This window comes from Phyllobates terribilis, unplaced genomic scaffold (genome assembly GCF_046119375.1).
Source record: "Phyllobates terribilis strain yellow unplaced genomic scaffold, ASM4611937v1 Scaffold_1__5_contigs__length_1240528914, whole genome shotgun sequence".
Taxonomy (NCBI): Eukaryota; Metazoa; Chordata; class Amphibia; order Anura; family Dendrobatidae; genus Phyllobates; species Phyllobates terribilis.
In genome coordinates this window covers 1,189,998,870-1,190,018,358 of record NW_027362761.1, presented here as the reverse complement: position 1 = coordinate 1,190,018,358, position 19,489 = coordinate 1,189,998,870, and the positions used below count along the sequence as shown (strand labels likewise).

General features: G+C 36.6%; 1 protein-coding gene across 1 annotated transcript in view; it reads right to left on the bottom strand.

Annotated features, from left to right (window-relative positions):
* Positions 1-3,309: 3,309 nt before the first annotated feature.
* Positions 3,310-19,489, bottom strand: part of ADRA1D (adrenoceptor alpha 1D) — a 206,360-nt gene continuing 190,180 nt past the window's right edge. Inside the window, exon 2 of the mRNA XM_073649185.1 lies at positions 3,310-4,417. Within this exon, the coding sequence (XP_073505286.1) occupies positions 3,858-4,417 (560 nt within the window). The 3' untranslated portion in view covers positions 3,310-3,857. The remainder of the gene's footprint in view (positions 4,418-19,489) is intronic.

The window sequence follows — 19,489 nt, the reverse complement described above, 5'->3', positions numbered from 1 at the left end:
AGTGATCCGGAGGTTTCTACTGCATATATCATTGAGATATTCATAAATGTGGACTCGTGTGACGCCGAAGTGCTCGCTCAAGGGGTTACATGATAGACGATGTTAACGTTTATATGCATTGAATTTCATTTCATTGCCGAGGAGACGACCAGGAAAATCAATAGTGTCATTTCTTTGTCCAATCTTGAATTTGATGCTACTAAAAATAGACAAAAATAATTTACAGAAAAACCAATAGACCTATAAATATCCTGTTAAAATGGCCTCTCAGGTCAGGGTTACATCTCACCGGGGCTGGAAACTGAGACATAAATTGATTGCAGTTATAGTCACAAATTTGTGTTGAGATATTACAAGGGTTTGTCCCAACTTTGTAAATTACCCTTAATTCAAAGGACGGGCAATAACTTGATTATTGTTGGATTGTAAAATAGACCGTTCAAGTGCAGCGATGGCTGCGCATGCACAACACTACCTGATTCCTTGTGTTACAGCCAGAGATAGCTCTGTGCCTGTCTACCATCGATCCTAGTAAAAGAGACTATGCAAAAAAATGTGTAATATATAAATAGGTGATCAAAATTAAATACACTGCATATATCAAGCAAAAAATATACCATATAGAAGAGAACAACACATAGATTAGGACCCCAGAACTCCGACGCACGTTTCTCCTTTGACTCCTTGAGAAAGCCAAGGGCGAAACGTGCGTCAGAGTCATGGGGTCCTAATCTATGTGTTGCTCTTTTCTATATGGCATTTTTTTTTACTTATTTACTACACATTTTTTTTTGCTATATCTTATATACATTAACTATTTGTCTAGAGAACACAACACTATTATTTATATTATACCCTTTCTGATACATTTGTCGTGAACTTTTGTGTATTGCCCCCCACAATTATAGCTCATATATTTTTATCTTTATGTATTAAATAAAACTATGTTTTATGATGTATTTATTTTGTGGTCATTCAGTTCCCCCCTTTCTGTGTAGAATACAATATAATTGGTGTAAATTCCCACCCAGATTAATAACAAAGTATTTATATCTTGGTATACTGTATATCTATAAGTAGGTGATAACTTGCTAAGTTGGTACAACCCCCTTATGCCATCATATCATTGCCTTAAAAGGAACCTGTCAGCAGCATTTTACTAAATAAAGTACATACAGGACCTTATTGGCGCTCTCATACTGATTAAAATGATACCTCAAGTGAAGAAATCCGTTTTGTAGATTTTCTTTAATCCTAGTTTGAAGTTTCCTTGTATTCATATCTTCTTGCATCAGGATGAGCTTGTGGGTGGGACTGTAGGCAGGACTGTGGGTAGGGTTTCAGCTTTGTTCCGTCCTCTTCGCTGTGTCTGGGTGTATTTTCTTCTTCTTTATTTAAAATTTTGTGCCTGGGCAGTCCAAGCCACCGGCGGTGCTTGTGCAGATTGAGCTCTTGGAAGTCTTCAGGAAAATGGCACTGGCGGCTGCGCATGCGTAGATTGCTCAGTGCAACCACCACCATTTTACTGAAGCCAACCATTAATACTACCCGCTTGGTGGTGGTAGTGTGATGGTCTGGGGCTGTTTTGCTGCTTCAGGACCTGTAAGACTTGCTGTGCTAAACGAAACCATGAATTCTGGTGTCTACCAAAAAATCCAGAGGGAGAATGTGCGGCCATGTGTTCGTGACCTCAAGCTGACCTTATGCAGCGGGACAACAATCCAAAACACACCAGCAAGTCCACCTCTGAATGGTTTAAGAAAAACAAAATTAAGACTTTGGAGTGGCCTAGTTAAACTCCTGACCTTAATCCGATTGGGATGCTGCAGCATGACCTTTAAAAAGCCGGTTCATGCTCGGAAACCCTCCAATGTGGTTGAATCACAAAAATTTTGCAAAGATGAGTGGCCAAAATTCTTCCAGAGTGTTGTAAAAGACTCACTGACAGTTATCGCAAATGCTTGATTGCAGTTCTTGCTGCTAAGAGCGGCCCAACTAGTTATTAGGTTTAGGGGTTAATCACTTTTTCACACAGGGCCCTGTAGGTTTGGATTTCTTTTTCCCTTAATAAAAAAGACCTTAATTTAAAAACTGCATTCTGTGGTTACTTGTGTTATCTTTGTCTAATATTTAAATTTGCTTTGTGATCTGAATCATTTAGGTGTGTCAAACATGCACAAGAATAAGAAATCAGGAAGAGGGCAAACATTTTTTCACACCACTGCAGGTTAAAGAAAATCTACAAAATGGATGTCTTCACCTGAGGTATCATTTTAATTAGTATGACAGCAGCAACCTCTTTTTTGTAACTGTCCCTGCAGTTGGAGATGATCAGTACAAGTTTTTGACCTCTTAAAAAAGACAATTTTATTCACTAACAGCAAGAATGAGATTAGAATAGTAAAATGCGTAGGACTTTAAACATAAAAGTTTAGGAAGTTGTGTGTAGCGTCTGTGTATCAACCACGATACATGAGGCCGTGAGTACACGAGCAGTTGACTTGAGCACGCGGGTTACCCTATCCGAACCCAAGCACGCTCGGGTAACTCGCTCATCTCTAATGCTTATCTGTGGGACTAGGGCCACATTACTGTGTTCCACTAAGCACATGATTTTGAAAGCTTAGTATTTCTTTGGGAAAGCAATGATATGAAGATCCCTTTTCCAGGTCATCCCACCATTTTTGGACATAAGATAGCTCCCTGAAAGAGACAAGAGCTCGATCTCTCTAGACTAGAGGTTCTCAAAAGATAAAGAAAAAAGTTGTGAAGCTGACGTAGTTTGTGACAACATTGAAAGTCCTTAAATCGGTCTCTACTAGAGATGAGCAAATCGATTCGATGCAAGTTGAATGAATGTTAAATTTTTAAGGATTTGCTGAACTTTGTGAAATTGAACAATTTGCATTCTGATTCGCGCGAATCACCTAAAATAGCCGCCACTGCTTTTCACATTGCAGACTATTTCTTCAGTCAGAGAAAGCTTGCATGATTTCAAGTATGGCTGGGCAGGCTTCCCCATTAACCTTATCACTTTAGATTGTATAGCACAGCCACATCAGCAAGGATTATCATAGCCAGTATAAATGCCAATGCAGGGAATGCAGCTGCCTGTCTGTGGTGAATCTGGATAGTGAGAGGGCGTCACATCTCAGCCAAAGAGATAGGGAGAAAGCCATAAAACACTGAGGAAACTGTACAGATCGTGTGTGTGACAGTACAGCAGTGAATCAAGATTAGTGAATGAGGAAAACAGAATAGTGTCATACACGTCTTTTAAGGGCATCTATAGGCTTTGGAATATCTGCGTATCGATTTTGGAAAAAAATTGGAGTATCTGGCGAATTGAATTTAAAAAGATTTGCTCATCTCTAGTCTCTACCAATATTATGTAGAAAGTAATGTAGAATATCTCTTTAATGGTCCATGTATGCATCCAAAAAGGGTGGAACCAAGTCAAGTATTTAGTTTTAATGTCCTACGATGGAAGAATTGCGTCAATACACCCATGAAGACCCAATCACTTGTGCACATTGATAGCTAAAAGACAGTTTTAGTTGTGTTCAACCCTAAATTCTATGTCTTCTCATCGATAATGAGGGTCTACCCACCTGAAAACCTCGAGGATGACAGGCTCCAAAAGTTACTACTAGTATAAGATTGAAGGTTCAACCACTGTCAGGAAGACGAAAAATTCAAAACAGTCAACCAACGTCTTAGAGTAAATTTTTGAAATTCTTATATTAATCCGAAAAAAACCTCATTTACAATCCATCATTTTTTTCCACAAAACACTACGACGCCCCATATTCCCAACCCCACAAAAAAAAGTAATAACAATAAAATCAGGACAATATCTAAATATCCGTTTCTCGAAAGCCGCAACAGTCTGTGAGGTCGTACATTTGATACTCTAGTTCTGTAAAGTCATTGGAAACAGCCATGGATATGGACTCCACCTCGCTCTTGTAGGTCGCCGACATGTTGCTTTTCGTCGAGCTGTTCCTTATTTTATTCGAAAGGTTGTTCATTTTCTCCTTCAGTTGAGTAGAAGAGTTTCGAAATGGAGAAATAAGTTTCCAACCGTTGAATTCCATGCTCTTCCGTCTAGTAGCAATTCCATGGTTACCCGGGTTGAAGATAAAAGAGGAGTTTACTGAGGAAAAGCCTGTGGCTTGATCTGCATCCGACCCCCTCCTGGAACTGTTCATGGAAGTTCTCCATTGATGGTCGTAGACCCTCCATAGAGGACGTCGCTTTCTCCGGCAGCGGCATCTCAGCAGTCTTATGAAGGCCCTTTTAAATTCCTTGCTGGAACATGGGTAGATAATAGGGTTGACACAGCTGTTAAAATATCCCAACCAGAAGATGACTTTAAAGACTCCATCAGAAGGTCTCAAAGATGGGAAAAACGACCCTGAAATTACAGAAAAAAAAAGAAATATGAGAAGTGGTTCAGTCATACAGATCAGAATTTAAAGACGCTGCACAAGATTAGAAAATAACTAGATTTTCTTTCACAAACAGCGCCACTTATGTCTACAGGCTGTTTGTGGTATTGCAACTTAGTCCCATTCACTTTAATAAAGCTGAGCTCAAACACCAGATTAAAGAGATAGATAGATAGATAAATATATAGATAGATAGGTAGATAGTGTAGACAGATGTCTAACAGCCTTGCATTATATTTTTGTCACAGTGCCTCACACTCCAGTAAGACATGAAAGCTTGGAGCGTTTCATCACTGTTGCCCATAACATGCCAGTGATAAGGCGCCATGTTTGTTCCTATCGGTATTACATAAGCCCGTGTGTTGACTTTGGCTGTACCTTTATTCCACAGGCTCGGTTCAATCAAAACAAAGCAGCAAAAAACGGTTTCAGTCCCATAATATTTTTCCAAATATTTAATTCTTTTAAACAGCCTGAAAGGACCAGCAATGACCTCCTCTCCAGCACCCCAACAGTGAATGCGACAACTACACAACATGGGGAGTGCAAACAGCAAAACACAGCAGGGCACGCACAGCTCGGATCTGCTGTGTCCCAGACGAAGCGTGAACATTCCATGTTCTGAATAAAGAGATTTAACTCACAATTACTTCAGTCAAAGAACATATGCATTTAATCATAGAGGGCAGTATTATAGTATATTCTTGTACATAGGAGCAGTATTATAGTAGTTATATAGTTATATTCTCGTACATAGAGGCAGTATTATAGTAGCTATATTCTTGTACATAGGGGCAGTATTATAGTAGTTATATTCTTGTACAAAGGGGCAGTATTATAGTAGATATATTCTTGTACATAGGAGCAACATTACAGTAGTTATATTCTTGTACATAGAGGGCAGTATTATAGTAGCTGTATTCTTGTACATAGGGGGCAGTATTATAGTAGTTATATTCCTGTACATAGGGGCAGTATTATAGTAGTTATATTCTTGTACATAGGAGGCAGTATTATAGTAGTTCTATTCTTGTACATAGGGGCAGTATTATAGTAGTTATATTCTTGTACATAGGGGGCAGTATTATAGTAGTTATATTCTTGTACATAGGGGCAGTATTATAGTAGCTATATTCTTGTACATAGGGGCAGTATTATAGTAGTTATATTCTTGTACATAGGAGCAGTATTATAGTAGTTATATTCCTGTACATAGGAGCAGTATTATAGTAGTTATATTCTTGTACATAGGGGACAGTATTATAGTTATATTCTTGTACATAGGGGCAGTATTATAGTAGTTATATTCTTGTACATAGGGGGCAGTATTATAGTAGTAATATTCTTGTACATAGGGGACAGTATTATAGTAGTTATATTCTTGTACATAGGGGCAGTATTATAGAAGTTACATTCTTGTACATAGGAGCAGTATTATAGTAGTTATATTCCTGTACATAGGGGACAGTATTATAGTAGTTATATTCTTGTACATAGGGGGCAGTATTATAGTAGTTATATTCTTGTACATAGGAGCAGTATTATAGTAGTTATATTCATGTACATAGGGGCAGTATTATAGTAGTTATATTCTTGTACATAGTAACAGTATTATAGTAGTTATATTCTTGTACATAGAGGCAGTATTATAGTAGCTATATTCTTGTACATAGGGGCAGTATTATAGTAGCTATATTCTTGTACATAGGGGCAGTATTATAGTAGTTATATTCTTGTACATAGGGGCAGTATTATAGTAGTTATATTCTTGTACATAGGGGGCAGTATTATAGTAGTTATATTCTTGTACATAGGGGCAGTATTATAGTAGTTATATTCCTGTACATAGGGGCAGTATTATAGTAGTTATATTCTTGTACATAGGAGGCAGTATTATAGTAGTTCTATTCTTGTACATAGGGGCAGTATTATAGTAGTTATATTCTTGTACATAGGGGGCAGTATTATAGTAGTTATATTCTTGTACATAGGGGCAGTATTATAGTAGCTATATTCTTGTACATAGGGGCAGTATTATAGTAGTTATATTCTTGTACATAGGAGCAGTATTATAGTAGTTATATTCCTGTACATAGGAGCAGTATTATAGTAGTTATATTCTTGTACATAGGGGACAGTATTATAGTTATATTCTTGTACATAGGGGCAGTATTATAGTAGTTATATTCTTGTACATAGGGGGCAGTATTATAGTAGTAATATTCTTGTACATAGGGGACAGTATTATAGTAGTTATATTCTTGTACATAGGGGCAGTATTATAGAAGTTACATTCTTGTACATAGGAGCAGTATTATAGTAGTTATATTCCTGTACATAGGGGACAGTATTATAGTAGTTATATTCTTGTACATAGGGGGCAGTATTGTAGTAGTTATATTCCTGTACATAGGGGACAGTATTATAGTAGTTATATTCTTGTACATAGGAGCAGTATTATAGTAGTTATATTCTTGTACATAGGGTGCAGTATTATAGTAGTTATATTCTTGCACATAGGAGCAGTATTATAGTAGTTATATTCTTGTACATAGAGGCAGTATTATAGTAGCTATATTCTTGTACATAGGGGACAGTATTATAGTAGTTATATTCTTGTACATAGGGGCAGTATTATAGTAGTTATATTCTTGCACATAGGGGGCAGTATTATAGTAGTTATATTCTTGTACATAGGGGCAGTATTATAGTAGAATCATAGAATGGTAGAGTTGGAAGGGACCTCCTGGGTCATCTGGTCCAACCCCCTGCTCAAAGCAGGATTCACTAGATCATCTCAGACAGATGTCTGTCCAGCCTCTGTTTGAAGACGTCCATTGAAGGGGAACTCACCACCTCTCGTGGCAGCCTGTTCCACTCATTAATCACCCTAACTGTCAAAAAGTTTTTTCTAATATCTAATCTGAGTCTCCTCCCATTTAGTTTCATCCCATTGCTTCTAGTCCCATTGCTAGTCCCATCCCATTGCTTCTAGTAGTTATATTCTTATACATAGGAGCAGTATTATAGTAGTTATATTCTTGTACATAGAGGCAGCATTATAGTAGCTATATTCTTGTACATAGGGGGCAGTATTATAGTAGTTATATTCTTGTACATAGGGGCAGTATTATAGTAGTTATATTCTTGTACATAGGGACAGTATTATAGTAGTTATATTCTTGTACATAGGGACAGTATTATAGTAGTTATATTCTTGTACATAGGGGGCAGTATTATAGTAGTTATATTCTTGTACATAGAGGCAGTATTATAGTAGTTATATTCTTGTACATAGGAGAAGTATTATAGTAGTTATATTCTTGTACATAGGAGCAGTATTATAGTAGTTATATTCTTGTACATAGGGGGCAGTATTATAGTAGTTATATTCTTGTACATAGGAGGCAGTATTATAGTAGTTATATTCTTGTACATAGAGGCAGTATTATAGTACTTATATTCTTGTACATAGGAGGCAGTATTATAGTAGTTATATTCTTGTATATAGGAGCAGTATTATAGTAGTTATATTCTTGTACATAGGGGCAGTATTATAGTAGTTATATTCTTGTACATAGGGGGCAGTATTATAGTAGTTATATTCTTCTACGTAGGAGGCAGTATTATAGTAGTTATATTCTTGTACATAGAGGCAGTATTATAGTAGTTATATTCTTGTACATAGGGGCAGTATTATAGTAGTTATATTCTTGTACATAGGGGCAGTATTATAGTAGCTATATTCTTGTACATAGGGGACAGTATTATAGTAGTTATATTCTTGTACATAGGGGGCAGTATTATAGTAGTTATATTCTTGTACATAGGGGCAGTATTATAGTAGTTATATTCTCGTACATAGGAGTAGTACAGTAGTTATATTCTTGAACATAGGAACAGTATTATAGTAGTTATATTCTTGTACATAGGGGCAGTATTATAGTAGTTATATTCTTGTACATAGGAGACAGTATTATAGTAGTTATATTCTTGTACATAGGGGGCAGTATTATAGTAGTTATATTCTTGTACATAGAGGCAGTATTATAGTAGTTATATTCTTGTACATAGGAGAAGTATTATAGTAGTTATATTCTTGTACATAGGAGCAGTATTATAGTAGTTATATTCTTGTACATAGGGGGCAGTATTATAGTAGTTATATTCTTGTACATAGGAGGCAGTATTATAGTAGTTATATTCTTGTACATAGAGGCAGTATTATAGTAGTTATATTCTTGTACATAGGAGGCAGTATTATAGTAGTTATATTCTTGTATATAGGAGCAGTATTATAGTAGTTATATTCTTGTACATAGGGGCAGTATTATAGTAGTTATATTCTTGTACATAGGGGGCAGTATTATAGTAGTTATATTCTTCTACGTAGGAGGCAGTATTATAGTAGTTATATTCTTGTACATAGAGGCAGTATTATAGTAGTTATATTCTTGTACGTAGGGGCAGTATTATAGTAGTTATATTCTTGTACATAGGGGCAGTATTATAGTAGTTTTATTCTTGTACATAGGGCCAGTATTACAGTAGTTATAGTCTTATACATAAGACCAGTATTATAGTAGTTGTATTCTTGTACATAGGAGCAGTATTATAGTAGTTATATTCTTGTACATAGGAGGCAGTATTATAGTAGTTATATTCTTGCATATAGGAGCAGTATTATAGTAGTTATATTCTTGTACATAGGGGGCAGTATTATAGTAGTTATATTCTTCTACGTAGGAGGCAGTATTATAGTAGTTATATTCTTGTACATAGAGGCAGTATTATAGTAGTTATATTCTTGTACATAGGGGCAGTATTATAGTAGTTATATTCTTGTACATAGGGGCAGTATTATAGTAGCTATATTCTTGTACATAGCGGACAGTATTATAGTAGTTATATTCTTGTACATAGGGGGCAGTATTATAGTAGTTATATTCTTGTACATAGGGGCAGTATTATAGTAGTTATATTCTCGTACATAGGAGTAGTACAGTAGTTATATTCTTGAACATAGGAACAGTATTATAGTAGTTATATTCTTGTACATAGGGGCAGTATTATAGTAGCTATATTCTTGTACATAGGAGACAGTATTATAGTAGTTATATTCTTGTACATAGAGGCAGTATTATAGTAGTTATATTCTTGTACATAGAGGCAGTATTATAGTAGTTATATTCTTGTACATAGGAGCAGTATTATAGTAGTTATATTCTTGTACATAGGGGGCAGTATTATAGTAGTTAAATTCTTGTACATAGGGGGCAGTATTATAGTAGTTAAATTCTTGTACATAGGAGGCAGTATTATAGTAGTTGTATTCTTGCAGATAGAGGCAGTATTATAGTAGTTATATTCTGGTACATAGGAGCAGTATTATAGTAGTTATATTCTTGTACATAGGGGCAGTATTATAGTAGTTATATTCTTGTACATAGGGGCAGTATTATAGTAGTTATATTCTTGTACATAGGGGCAGTATTATAGTAGTTATATTCTTGTACATAGGGGGCAGTATTATAGTAGTTATATTCTTGTACATAGGGGCAGTATTATAGTAGTTATATTCCTGTACATAGGGGCAGTATTATAGTAGTTATATTCTTGTACATAGGAGGCAGTATTATAGTAGTTCTATTCTTGTACATAGGGGCAGTATTATAGTAGTTCTATTCTTGTACATAGGGGGCAGTATTATAGTAGTTATATTCTTGTACATAGGGGCAGTATTATAGTAGCTATATTCTTGTACATAGGGGCAGTATTATAGTAGTTATATTCTTGTACATAGGAGCAGTATTATAGTAGTTATATTCCTGTACATAGGAGCAGTATTATAGTAGTTATATTCTTGTACATAGGGGACAGTATTATAGTTATATTCTTGAACATAGGGGCAGTATTATAGTAGTTATATTCTTGTACATAGGGGGCAGTATTATAGTAGTAATATTCTTGTACATAGGGGACAGTATTATAGTAGTTATATTCTTGTACATAGGGGCAGTATTATAGTAGTTATATTCTTGTACATAGGAGCAGTATTATAGTAGTTATATTCCTGTACATAGGGGACAGTATTATAGTAGTTATATTCTTGTACATAGGGGGCAGTATTATAGTAGTTATATTCCTGTACATAGGGGGCAGTGTTATAGTAGTAATATTCTTGTACACAGGAGCAGTATTATAGTAGTTATATTCTTGTGCATAGGAGGAGTATTATAGTAGTTATATTGTTGTACATAGGGGGCAGTATTATAGTAGATATATTCTTGTATATAGGTGGCAGTATTATAGTAGTTATATTCCTGTACATAGGAGCAGTATTATAGTAGTTATATTCTTGCACACACAGTAGGAGCAGTATTATAGTAGTTATATTCTTGTACATAGGAGCAGTATTATAGTAGTTATATTCTTGTACATAGGAGCAGTATTATAGTAGTTATAGTCTTGTACATAGGAGCAGTATTATAGTAGTTACATTCTTGTACATAGGGGGCAGTATTATAGTAGTTATATTCTTGTACATAAGGGGCAGTAGTATAGTAGTTATATTCTTGTACATAGGGGGCAGTATTATAGTAGTTATATTCTTTTACATAGGGGGCAGTATTATAGTAGTTATATTCTTGTACATAGGAGCAGTATTATAGTACTTATATTCTTGTACATAGGAGCAGTATTATAGTAGTTATAGTCTTATACATAGGGCCAGTATTATAGTAGTTGTATTCTTGCAGATAGAGGCAGTATTATAGTAGTTATATTCTGGTACATAGGAGCAGTATTATAGTAGTTATATTCTTGTGCATAGGAGCAGTATTATAGTAGTTATATTCTTGTACATAGGGGCAGTATTATAGTAGTTATATTCTTGTACATAGGAGCAGTATTATAGTAGTTATATTCTTGTACATAGGAGGCAGCATTATAGTAGTTATTTTCTTGTACATAGGAGGCAGTATTATAGTAGTTATATTCTTGTGCATAGGAGCAGTATGATAGTAGTTATATTCTTGTACATAGGGGCAGTATTATAGTAGTTATATTGTTGTACATAGGAGCAGTATTATAGTAGTTATATTCCTGTACATAGGGGCAGTATTATAGTAGTTATATTCTTGTACATAGGAGCAGTATTATAGTAGTTATATTCTTGTACATAGGAGCAGTATTAAAGTAGTTATAGTCTTATACATAGGGCCAGTATTATAGTAGTTGTATTCTTGCACATAGCGGCAGTATTATAGTAGTTATATTCTGGTACATAGGAGCAGTATTATAGTAGTTATATTCTTGTACATAGGGGCAGTATTATAGTAGTTATATTCTTGTACATAGGGGGCAGTATTATAGTAGTTATATTCTTGTACACAGGAGCAGTATTATAGTAGTTATATTCTTGTGCATAGGAGCAGTATTATAGTAGTTATATTCTTGTACATAGGAGGCAGTATTATAGTAGTTATATTCTTGTACATAGGAGACAGTATTATAGTAGTTATATTCTTGTGCATAGAAGCAGTATTATAGTAGTTATATTCTTGTACATAGGGGCAGTATTATAGTAGTTATATTCTTGTACATATAAGCAGTATTATAGTAGTTATATTCTTGTACATAGGGGGAAGTATTATAGTAGATATATTCTTGTACATAGGGGGCAGTATTATAGTAGTTATATTCTTGTACATAGAGGGCAGTATTATAGTAGTTATATTCTTGTACATAGGGGCAGTATTATAGTAGTTATATTCTTGTACATAGGAGCAGTATTATAGTAGTTATATTCTTGTGTATGGGGGCAGTATTATAGTAGTTATATTCTTGCATATAGGGGCAGTATTATAGTAATTATATTCTTGTATATAGGGGCAGTATTATAGCAGTTATATTTTTGTACATAGGGGCAGTATTATAGTAGTTATATTCTTGTACATAGGGGCAGTATTATAGTAGTTATGTTCTTGCACATGGGGGCAGTATTATAGTAGTTATATTCCTGTACATAGGGGGCAGTATTATAGTAGTAATATTCTTGTACATAGGGGGCAGTATTATAGTAGTTATATTCCTGTACATAGGGGGCAGTATTATAGTAGTAATATTCTTGTACACAGGAGCAGTATTATAGTAGTTATATTCTTGTGCATAGGAGGAGTATTATAGTAGTTATATTGTTGTACATAGGGGGCAGTATTATAGTAGATATATTCTTGTATATAGGTGGCCTTTATTATAGTAGTTATATTCCTGTACATAGGAGCAGTATTATAGTAGTTATATTCTTGCACACACAGTAGGAGCAGTATTATAGTAGTTATATTCTTGTACATAGGAGCAGTATTATAGTAGTTATATTCTTGTACATAGGGGGCAGTATTATAATAGTTATATTCTTGTACATAAGGGGCAGTAGTATAGTAGTTATATTCTTGTACATAGGGGACAGTATTATAGTAGTTATATTCTTGTACATAGGGGGCAGTATTATAGTAGTTATATTCTTGTACATAGGAGCAGTATTATAGTAGTTATATTCTTGTACATAGGAGCAGTATTATAGTAGTTATAGTCTTATACATAGGGCCAGTATTAGAGTAGTTGTATTCTTGCAGATAGAGGCAGTATTATAGTAGTTATATTCTGGTACATAGGAGCAGTATTATAGTAGTTATATTCTTGTACATAGGGGGCAGTATTATAGTAGTTATATTCTTGTACATAAGGGGCAGTAGTATTGTAGTTATATTCTTGTACATAGGAGCAGTATTATAGTAGTTATAGTCTTGTACATAGGAGCAGTATTATAGTAGTTATATTCTTGTACATAGGGGCAGTATTATAGTAGTTATATTCTTGTACATAAGGGGCAGTAGTATAGTTGTTATATTCTTGTACAAAGGGGGCAGTATTATAGTAGTTATATTCTTGTACATAGGGGGCAGTATTATAGTAGTTATATTCCTGTACATAGGGGGCAGTATTATAGTAGTAATATTCTTGTACATAGGAGCAGTATTATAGTAGTTATAGTCTTATACATAGGGCCAGTATTATAGTAGTTGTATTCTTGCAGATAGAGGCAGTATTATAGTAGTTATATTCTTGTACATAGGAGCAGTATTATAGTAGTTATATTCTTGTACATAGGGGCAGTATTATAGTAGTTATATTCTTGTACATAGGGGGCAGTATTATAGTAGTTATATTCTTGTACACAGGAGCAGTATTATAGTAGTTATATTCTTGTGCATAGGAGCAGTATTATAGTAGTTATATTCTTGTACATAGGAGGCAGTATTATAGTAGTTATATTCTTGTACATAGGAGGCAGTATTATAGTAGTTATATTCTTGTGCATAGGAGCAGTATTATAGTAGTTATGTTCTTGCACATGGGGGCAGTATTATAGTAGTTATATTCCTGTACATAGGGGGCAGTATTATTGTAGTAATATTCTTGTACATAGGGGCAGTATTATAGTAGTTATATTCCTGTACATAGGGGGCAGTATTATAGTAGTAATATTCTTGTACATAGGGGGCAGTGTTATAGTAGATATATTCTTGTACATATTAGCAGTATTATAGTAGTTATATTCTTGTACATAGGGACAGTATTATAGTAGTTATATTCTTGTACATAGGGGCAGTATTATAGTAGTTATATTCTTGTACATAGGGACAGTATTATAGTAGTTATATTCTTGTACATAGGGGTAGTATTATAGTAGTTATATTCTTGTACATAGGGGCAGTATTATAGTGGTTATATTCTTGTACATAGGAGCAGTATTATAGTAGTTATATTCTTGTACATAGGGGCAGTATTATAGTGGTTATATTCTTGTACATAGGAGCAGTATTATAGTAGTTATATTCTTATACATAGGAGCAGTATTATAGTAGTTATATTCTTGTACATAGGGGGCAGTATTATAGTAGTTATATTATTGTACATAGGAGTAGTATTATAGTAGTTATATTCTTGTACATAGGGGGCAGTATTATAGTAGTTATATTCTTGTACATAGGGAGCAGTATTATAGTAGTTATATTCTTGTACATGGGGACAGTATTATAGTAGTTATATTCTTGTACATAGGGGTAGTATTATAGTTATTTTCTTTAATATCGTTAAATATGGCTGCATTTTTATGTTTTCTCTCTCAACATGGTATTAGTCTAGTGATGACATTTAGCTCAGATTTTAGCCCAGAAATTTTCTCATAACCGATGTATTTTTATGTATTAATCGGGAATGTTTATTGCTCTATGGACGGTTACATCAGTATTGACTAGATTTTTTTATTTTAAATATAGGTTTGCCTTGTAAAACATGAAACACTAATAATGTTCAGGGACATTTCCAAGTTTGTAATACTTGTCCCTTGGAATTAATATTTGCAGAAATGTCTGTGTTTTCTTAGGACTGGATCACAGGACAAACCGATCCCTCCAATTATTTATATTAGACTTGTTTCTCAACATCATGTCATCTTCCCCAAATCTTTATAGGGCAGCTCCAAAATTCCATGGATATATGAGCTGAAGGGAAAAAAAAACTTTTTAAGTCAGTGCCAATAATACTGCAATTAAAGGGGTTATCTTTCTGCAGACAATTTTTTTTTTTTAATTTATGAGAACCGCCACAATGATTGACACTTATCATCCATTCAGGCAAGTCAGGCTCCAGGTCACAAGAATAAAGCAGTTTATTACTCTTTGATCTGGATCGTAGCCGAATAGTGCGCTACCCTTTACATTTTCTAAGGAAGATCCACGGCAGGATGTAAAAAAGTTTTCTATGCTCCTTTTATCTTTAAACTCTCTCAGCCAATCAGCAGAGACAAAAAAGATCAAAGGAGAAACTTTCCTGAAACAGAACTTTTTCTATGGGGCCACTGTGGTGGTTTTCACTTTCTTTCAGCTAGGTTGGTTTCATTATGGCTGGTAATTTAAATTCACATATTATACCATTGTCTTAACCCCTTCACATCATGGCCATTTTCCGTTGTTTCTTTTTTGTTTTTTCCTTCCCTTCTTCCAAGAGCCATAACTTTTTTATTTTTTTTCAATATGGCCATGTGAAGGTTTATTTTTTGCAGGACGAGTTGTAATTTTGAATGACATCATTAATTTTACCATATCAAGTACAGGAAAATGTAAAAAAAAAATTGCGGTGAAATTGCAAAAATTGTGCAATTCCAAATTCTTTTTTTTTTTTTTTTATTTACCAAGTTCACTATATGGTAAAACTGACCTGGCAATATGATTCTCCAGGTCAGTACGAATACACAGATACCAAACATGTATAGTTTATATTATATTAAAGTGATGAAAATAAATTACGAAATTTGCATGAAAAAAAGTTTTTGCTTTTGTCACCATTTCCCTGACCCATAGTGTCTCCTTTTTTCAGGATCTGGGGCTGGGCGAGGGCTTAATTTTTGCACCCTGAGCTGACATTTTAATTGATACCATTTTGAGAGCAGAGCAGGCAGATCTGTGGCTCACACCGCTGAACCTACAGCCAGGCATGGTCGTGTGTGACAATGGCCGGAACCTGGTGGCAGCTCTGAGGCGAGGCGAGCTCACACATGTACCATGCCTGGCCCATGTGCTTAAGCCGGATCTGCTTGTCAAAGTACGCCGCCTGTGTGCCCACTTTAGAAAGTCAGCTACAGCTTCCGCCGCCCTTGCTGCGCTTCAGCAGCGTTTGCAGCTTCCGGCTCACCGACTGGTGTTTGATGTCCCCACGCGTTGGAACTCTACACTGCAGATGTTGGGAAGGATTTGTGAGCAGAAGAGAGCAGTTGTTGACTACCAGAATCAACAAGGCCATCGGTATTCAGTTCAGACTCCACACATAAGACCTCAGGAGTGGACCTGGATGTCAGACATCTGTACCCTCCTCCAAAACTTTGAAGACTCTACCAAGATGGTGAGCGGTGATGACGCCATAATTAGCATCACTATCCCACTTCTCTGTCTTCTGAAACGCTCTCTGCTCACAATCAAAGAGGATGCATTGCAGGCGGAGCACGATGAGATGGAGCAAGGAACCATACAGAGTGATTACACACAGTCCCGCCTCATCTCATCCCAACATGAATTGGGTGACAATGAGGAAGAGGAGGAGGAGGAAGAACAGGAGCTAATTTCATGCGCTATAGACAGTACTACCTGCACAACTGTCATACCGTCTGTTCAGCGTGGATGGCATGAGGACAGGGAGGAGGTGGAGGAGGAGAGCATGGTCAGTCATCCTCTTGGTGAGGACACGGAAGTCTAGCCTGTTAGCAGTCTGACATGCATGGCTGAGTTTATGTTGTGCTGCCTTTCCCGTGATCCTCACGTTCTCAAAATTTTGGATGACAGTCATTACTGGTTGGTGACACTTCTAGACCCACGCTACAAGGAGAACTTTATATCTCTTATTCCTGAGGCGGACAGGTCTACAAAAATGGGGCAGTACCAGAAGGCCCTTGTTGGGGAACTATTCCCATCTGAAAATGCTGGCGTCAGAGGTCACAGTTCGTTGGACAACCAAGGAGTACAGCCGAGACAAACAACACCAATCCAGCAGAGGCAGGGGAACACTGTCAAATTTCTGGGAGAGTTTTCTTAGCCCCTCCCATTGCACAGGCCCTGAGGTGCAGGGTACTCTCACAAGGAGTGCAAAGTTTGGGAAGATGCTGAGGGAGTACATTGCCGACCGTACCAACGTCCTCCATGATTCCTCTGTGCCTTATAATTATTGGGTATCCAAGCTGGATACGTGGAATGATCTGCACCTTGGAGGCCCTGGCCTGCCCTACCGCTAGCGTTTTATCTGAGCGGGTTTTTAGTGCCGCTGGTGGAATTATAACTGATAAGAGCATCCGCCTGTCAACTGAAAATGCTGACAGGCTGACTCTTATAAAAATCAACAAGGGCTGGATTGGGCCAGACTTCTCAACACCATTGAATGATAGCAGCGTAACATAAACTCAAATCCAATGTCTTTTTTTGGAAGGTGTATTCCCATGCACCTTTTCACACCCACACATGGGTATACGCTTCCTGATTTTGGCTATTTGCTCTTGTCCTCCTCCTTCTCCTCATCCTCATCCTCCACCACCATATCATCAGGGTAACCATGGTCTGTGATGCAACACCCACATAATTTTTTTAAAGGGTGTTTATGATGCCGGTAAAAATTTTTTTTATACAGTATGTTCATGTATACCCCTGAGGGGTAAATGTTTGTCGGCCCATACACTTAGTGCATGGGCATTACAAGTATAGGAGACCCGCTCCTTTCTAATGGGAACATTTTTTATGAGGCCCTCCTCCACATCTTTTCCATGGTGCATTGGAGTGCCTCCCAATTTTTGGCAGCCCTTGCAGTTACTGCATAGGCCAACACTATGGGAGACCCACTTCCTAATAATGGGAACATTGTTTTCAGGAGGCCCTCTGACCTCCATGTCTCTTCCAAGGGGCATTGGAGTGCCTCCATGTTTTTGGCAGCCCTTGCATTCACTGCATAGGCAAACACAATGGAAGACCCACTTCCTAATAATGGGAACATTTTTTTTCAGGAGGCCCTCCTCTACGTTTCTTCCAAGGTGTATTGGAGTAGGTCCAAATTTTTGGCAGCCCTTGCATTCACTGCATAGGCAAACAGTATGGGAGACCCATTTCCTAATAATGGGAACATTGTTTTCAGGAGGCTCTCCTTCAAGTCTCTTCAAAGGGGTATTGGGGTGCATCCAAATTTTCAAAGGGGTATTGGGGTGCGTCCAAATTTTGGGCAGCCCTGCCACTGACTGCATACACAATAACAGTATAGGAGACCCACTCTTTAGTAATGGGAACAACAAAGCATAGCCAGCTGATGGCTCTCTAACAATAGTGAGGACCGACTGCTGGCCCTTTAAGAATAGTAAAGGCCGCCTGATGGCCCTATAAAAATAGGCTTTGTGACTTTCAGAGTCCCTCCTTCATAAATGAAACAAGATGTGTCTGATCATGTCTCACATACCACATGACCAGATAAGGTTGTAAAATGTTAAAATGACATTTCCCAGTGAATGCATTTGTCACGGTTGAAAGCAATGCAAAAGTGCAAAAACGCATCAAAAACGCTATGTGTGAACATAGCCCAAGGTGTGGAGGAGTATTTTTGTTTTTGGTTATTTATTTTGCTTTATATACAAGTCATTACCCTGGAAAGGATGTTCCTTAACCCCTTTACAACCCAAGGTGGTTTGCACGTTAATGACCAGGCCAATTTTTACAATTCTGACCAGTGTCAATTTATGAAGCAATTACTCTGGAACGCTTCAACGGATCCCCCTGATTCTGAGACTATTTTTTCGTGACATATTGTACTTCACTAATAGATCATAGACTGAACATGAGTCAACAGTGTGATGCAGCAGCAAAAAAGGCAAATACAATTCTGGGATGTATTAACAGAAGCATACAGTCTAGATCACGTGAAGTCATTATCAGTCTTTACTCCTCTTTGGTCAGACCTCATCTGGAATACTGTGTACAGTTTTGGGCACCACATTTTAAAAAAGACATAGACAAACTGGAGCAAGTTCAGAGAAGAGCAACCAGAATGGTGACTGGTCTGCAAACCATGTCCTATGAGCAACGGTTGCAGGATTTGGGAATGTTTAGCTTGCAAAAAAGAAGACTGAGAGGAGACTTAATAGCTGTCTACAAATATGTCAAGGGCTGTCACATTGTAGAAAGATCATCTTTATTCTCATTTGCACAAGGAAAGACTAGAAGCAATGGGATGAAACTAAATGGGAGGAGACACAGATTAGATATTAGAAAAAACTTTTTGACAGTTAGGGTGATTAATGAGTGGAACAGGCTGCCACGAGAGGTGGTGAGTTCCCCTTCAATGGACGTCTTCAAACAGAGGCTGGACAGACATCTGTCTGAGATGATCTAGTGAATCCTGCTTTGAGCAGGGGGTTGGACCAGATGACCCAGGAGGTCCCTTCCAACTTT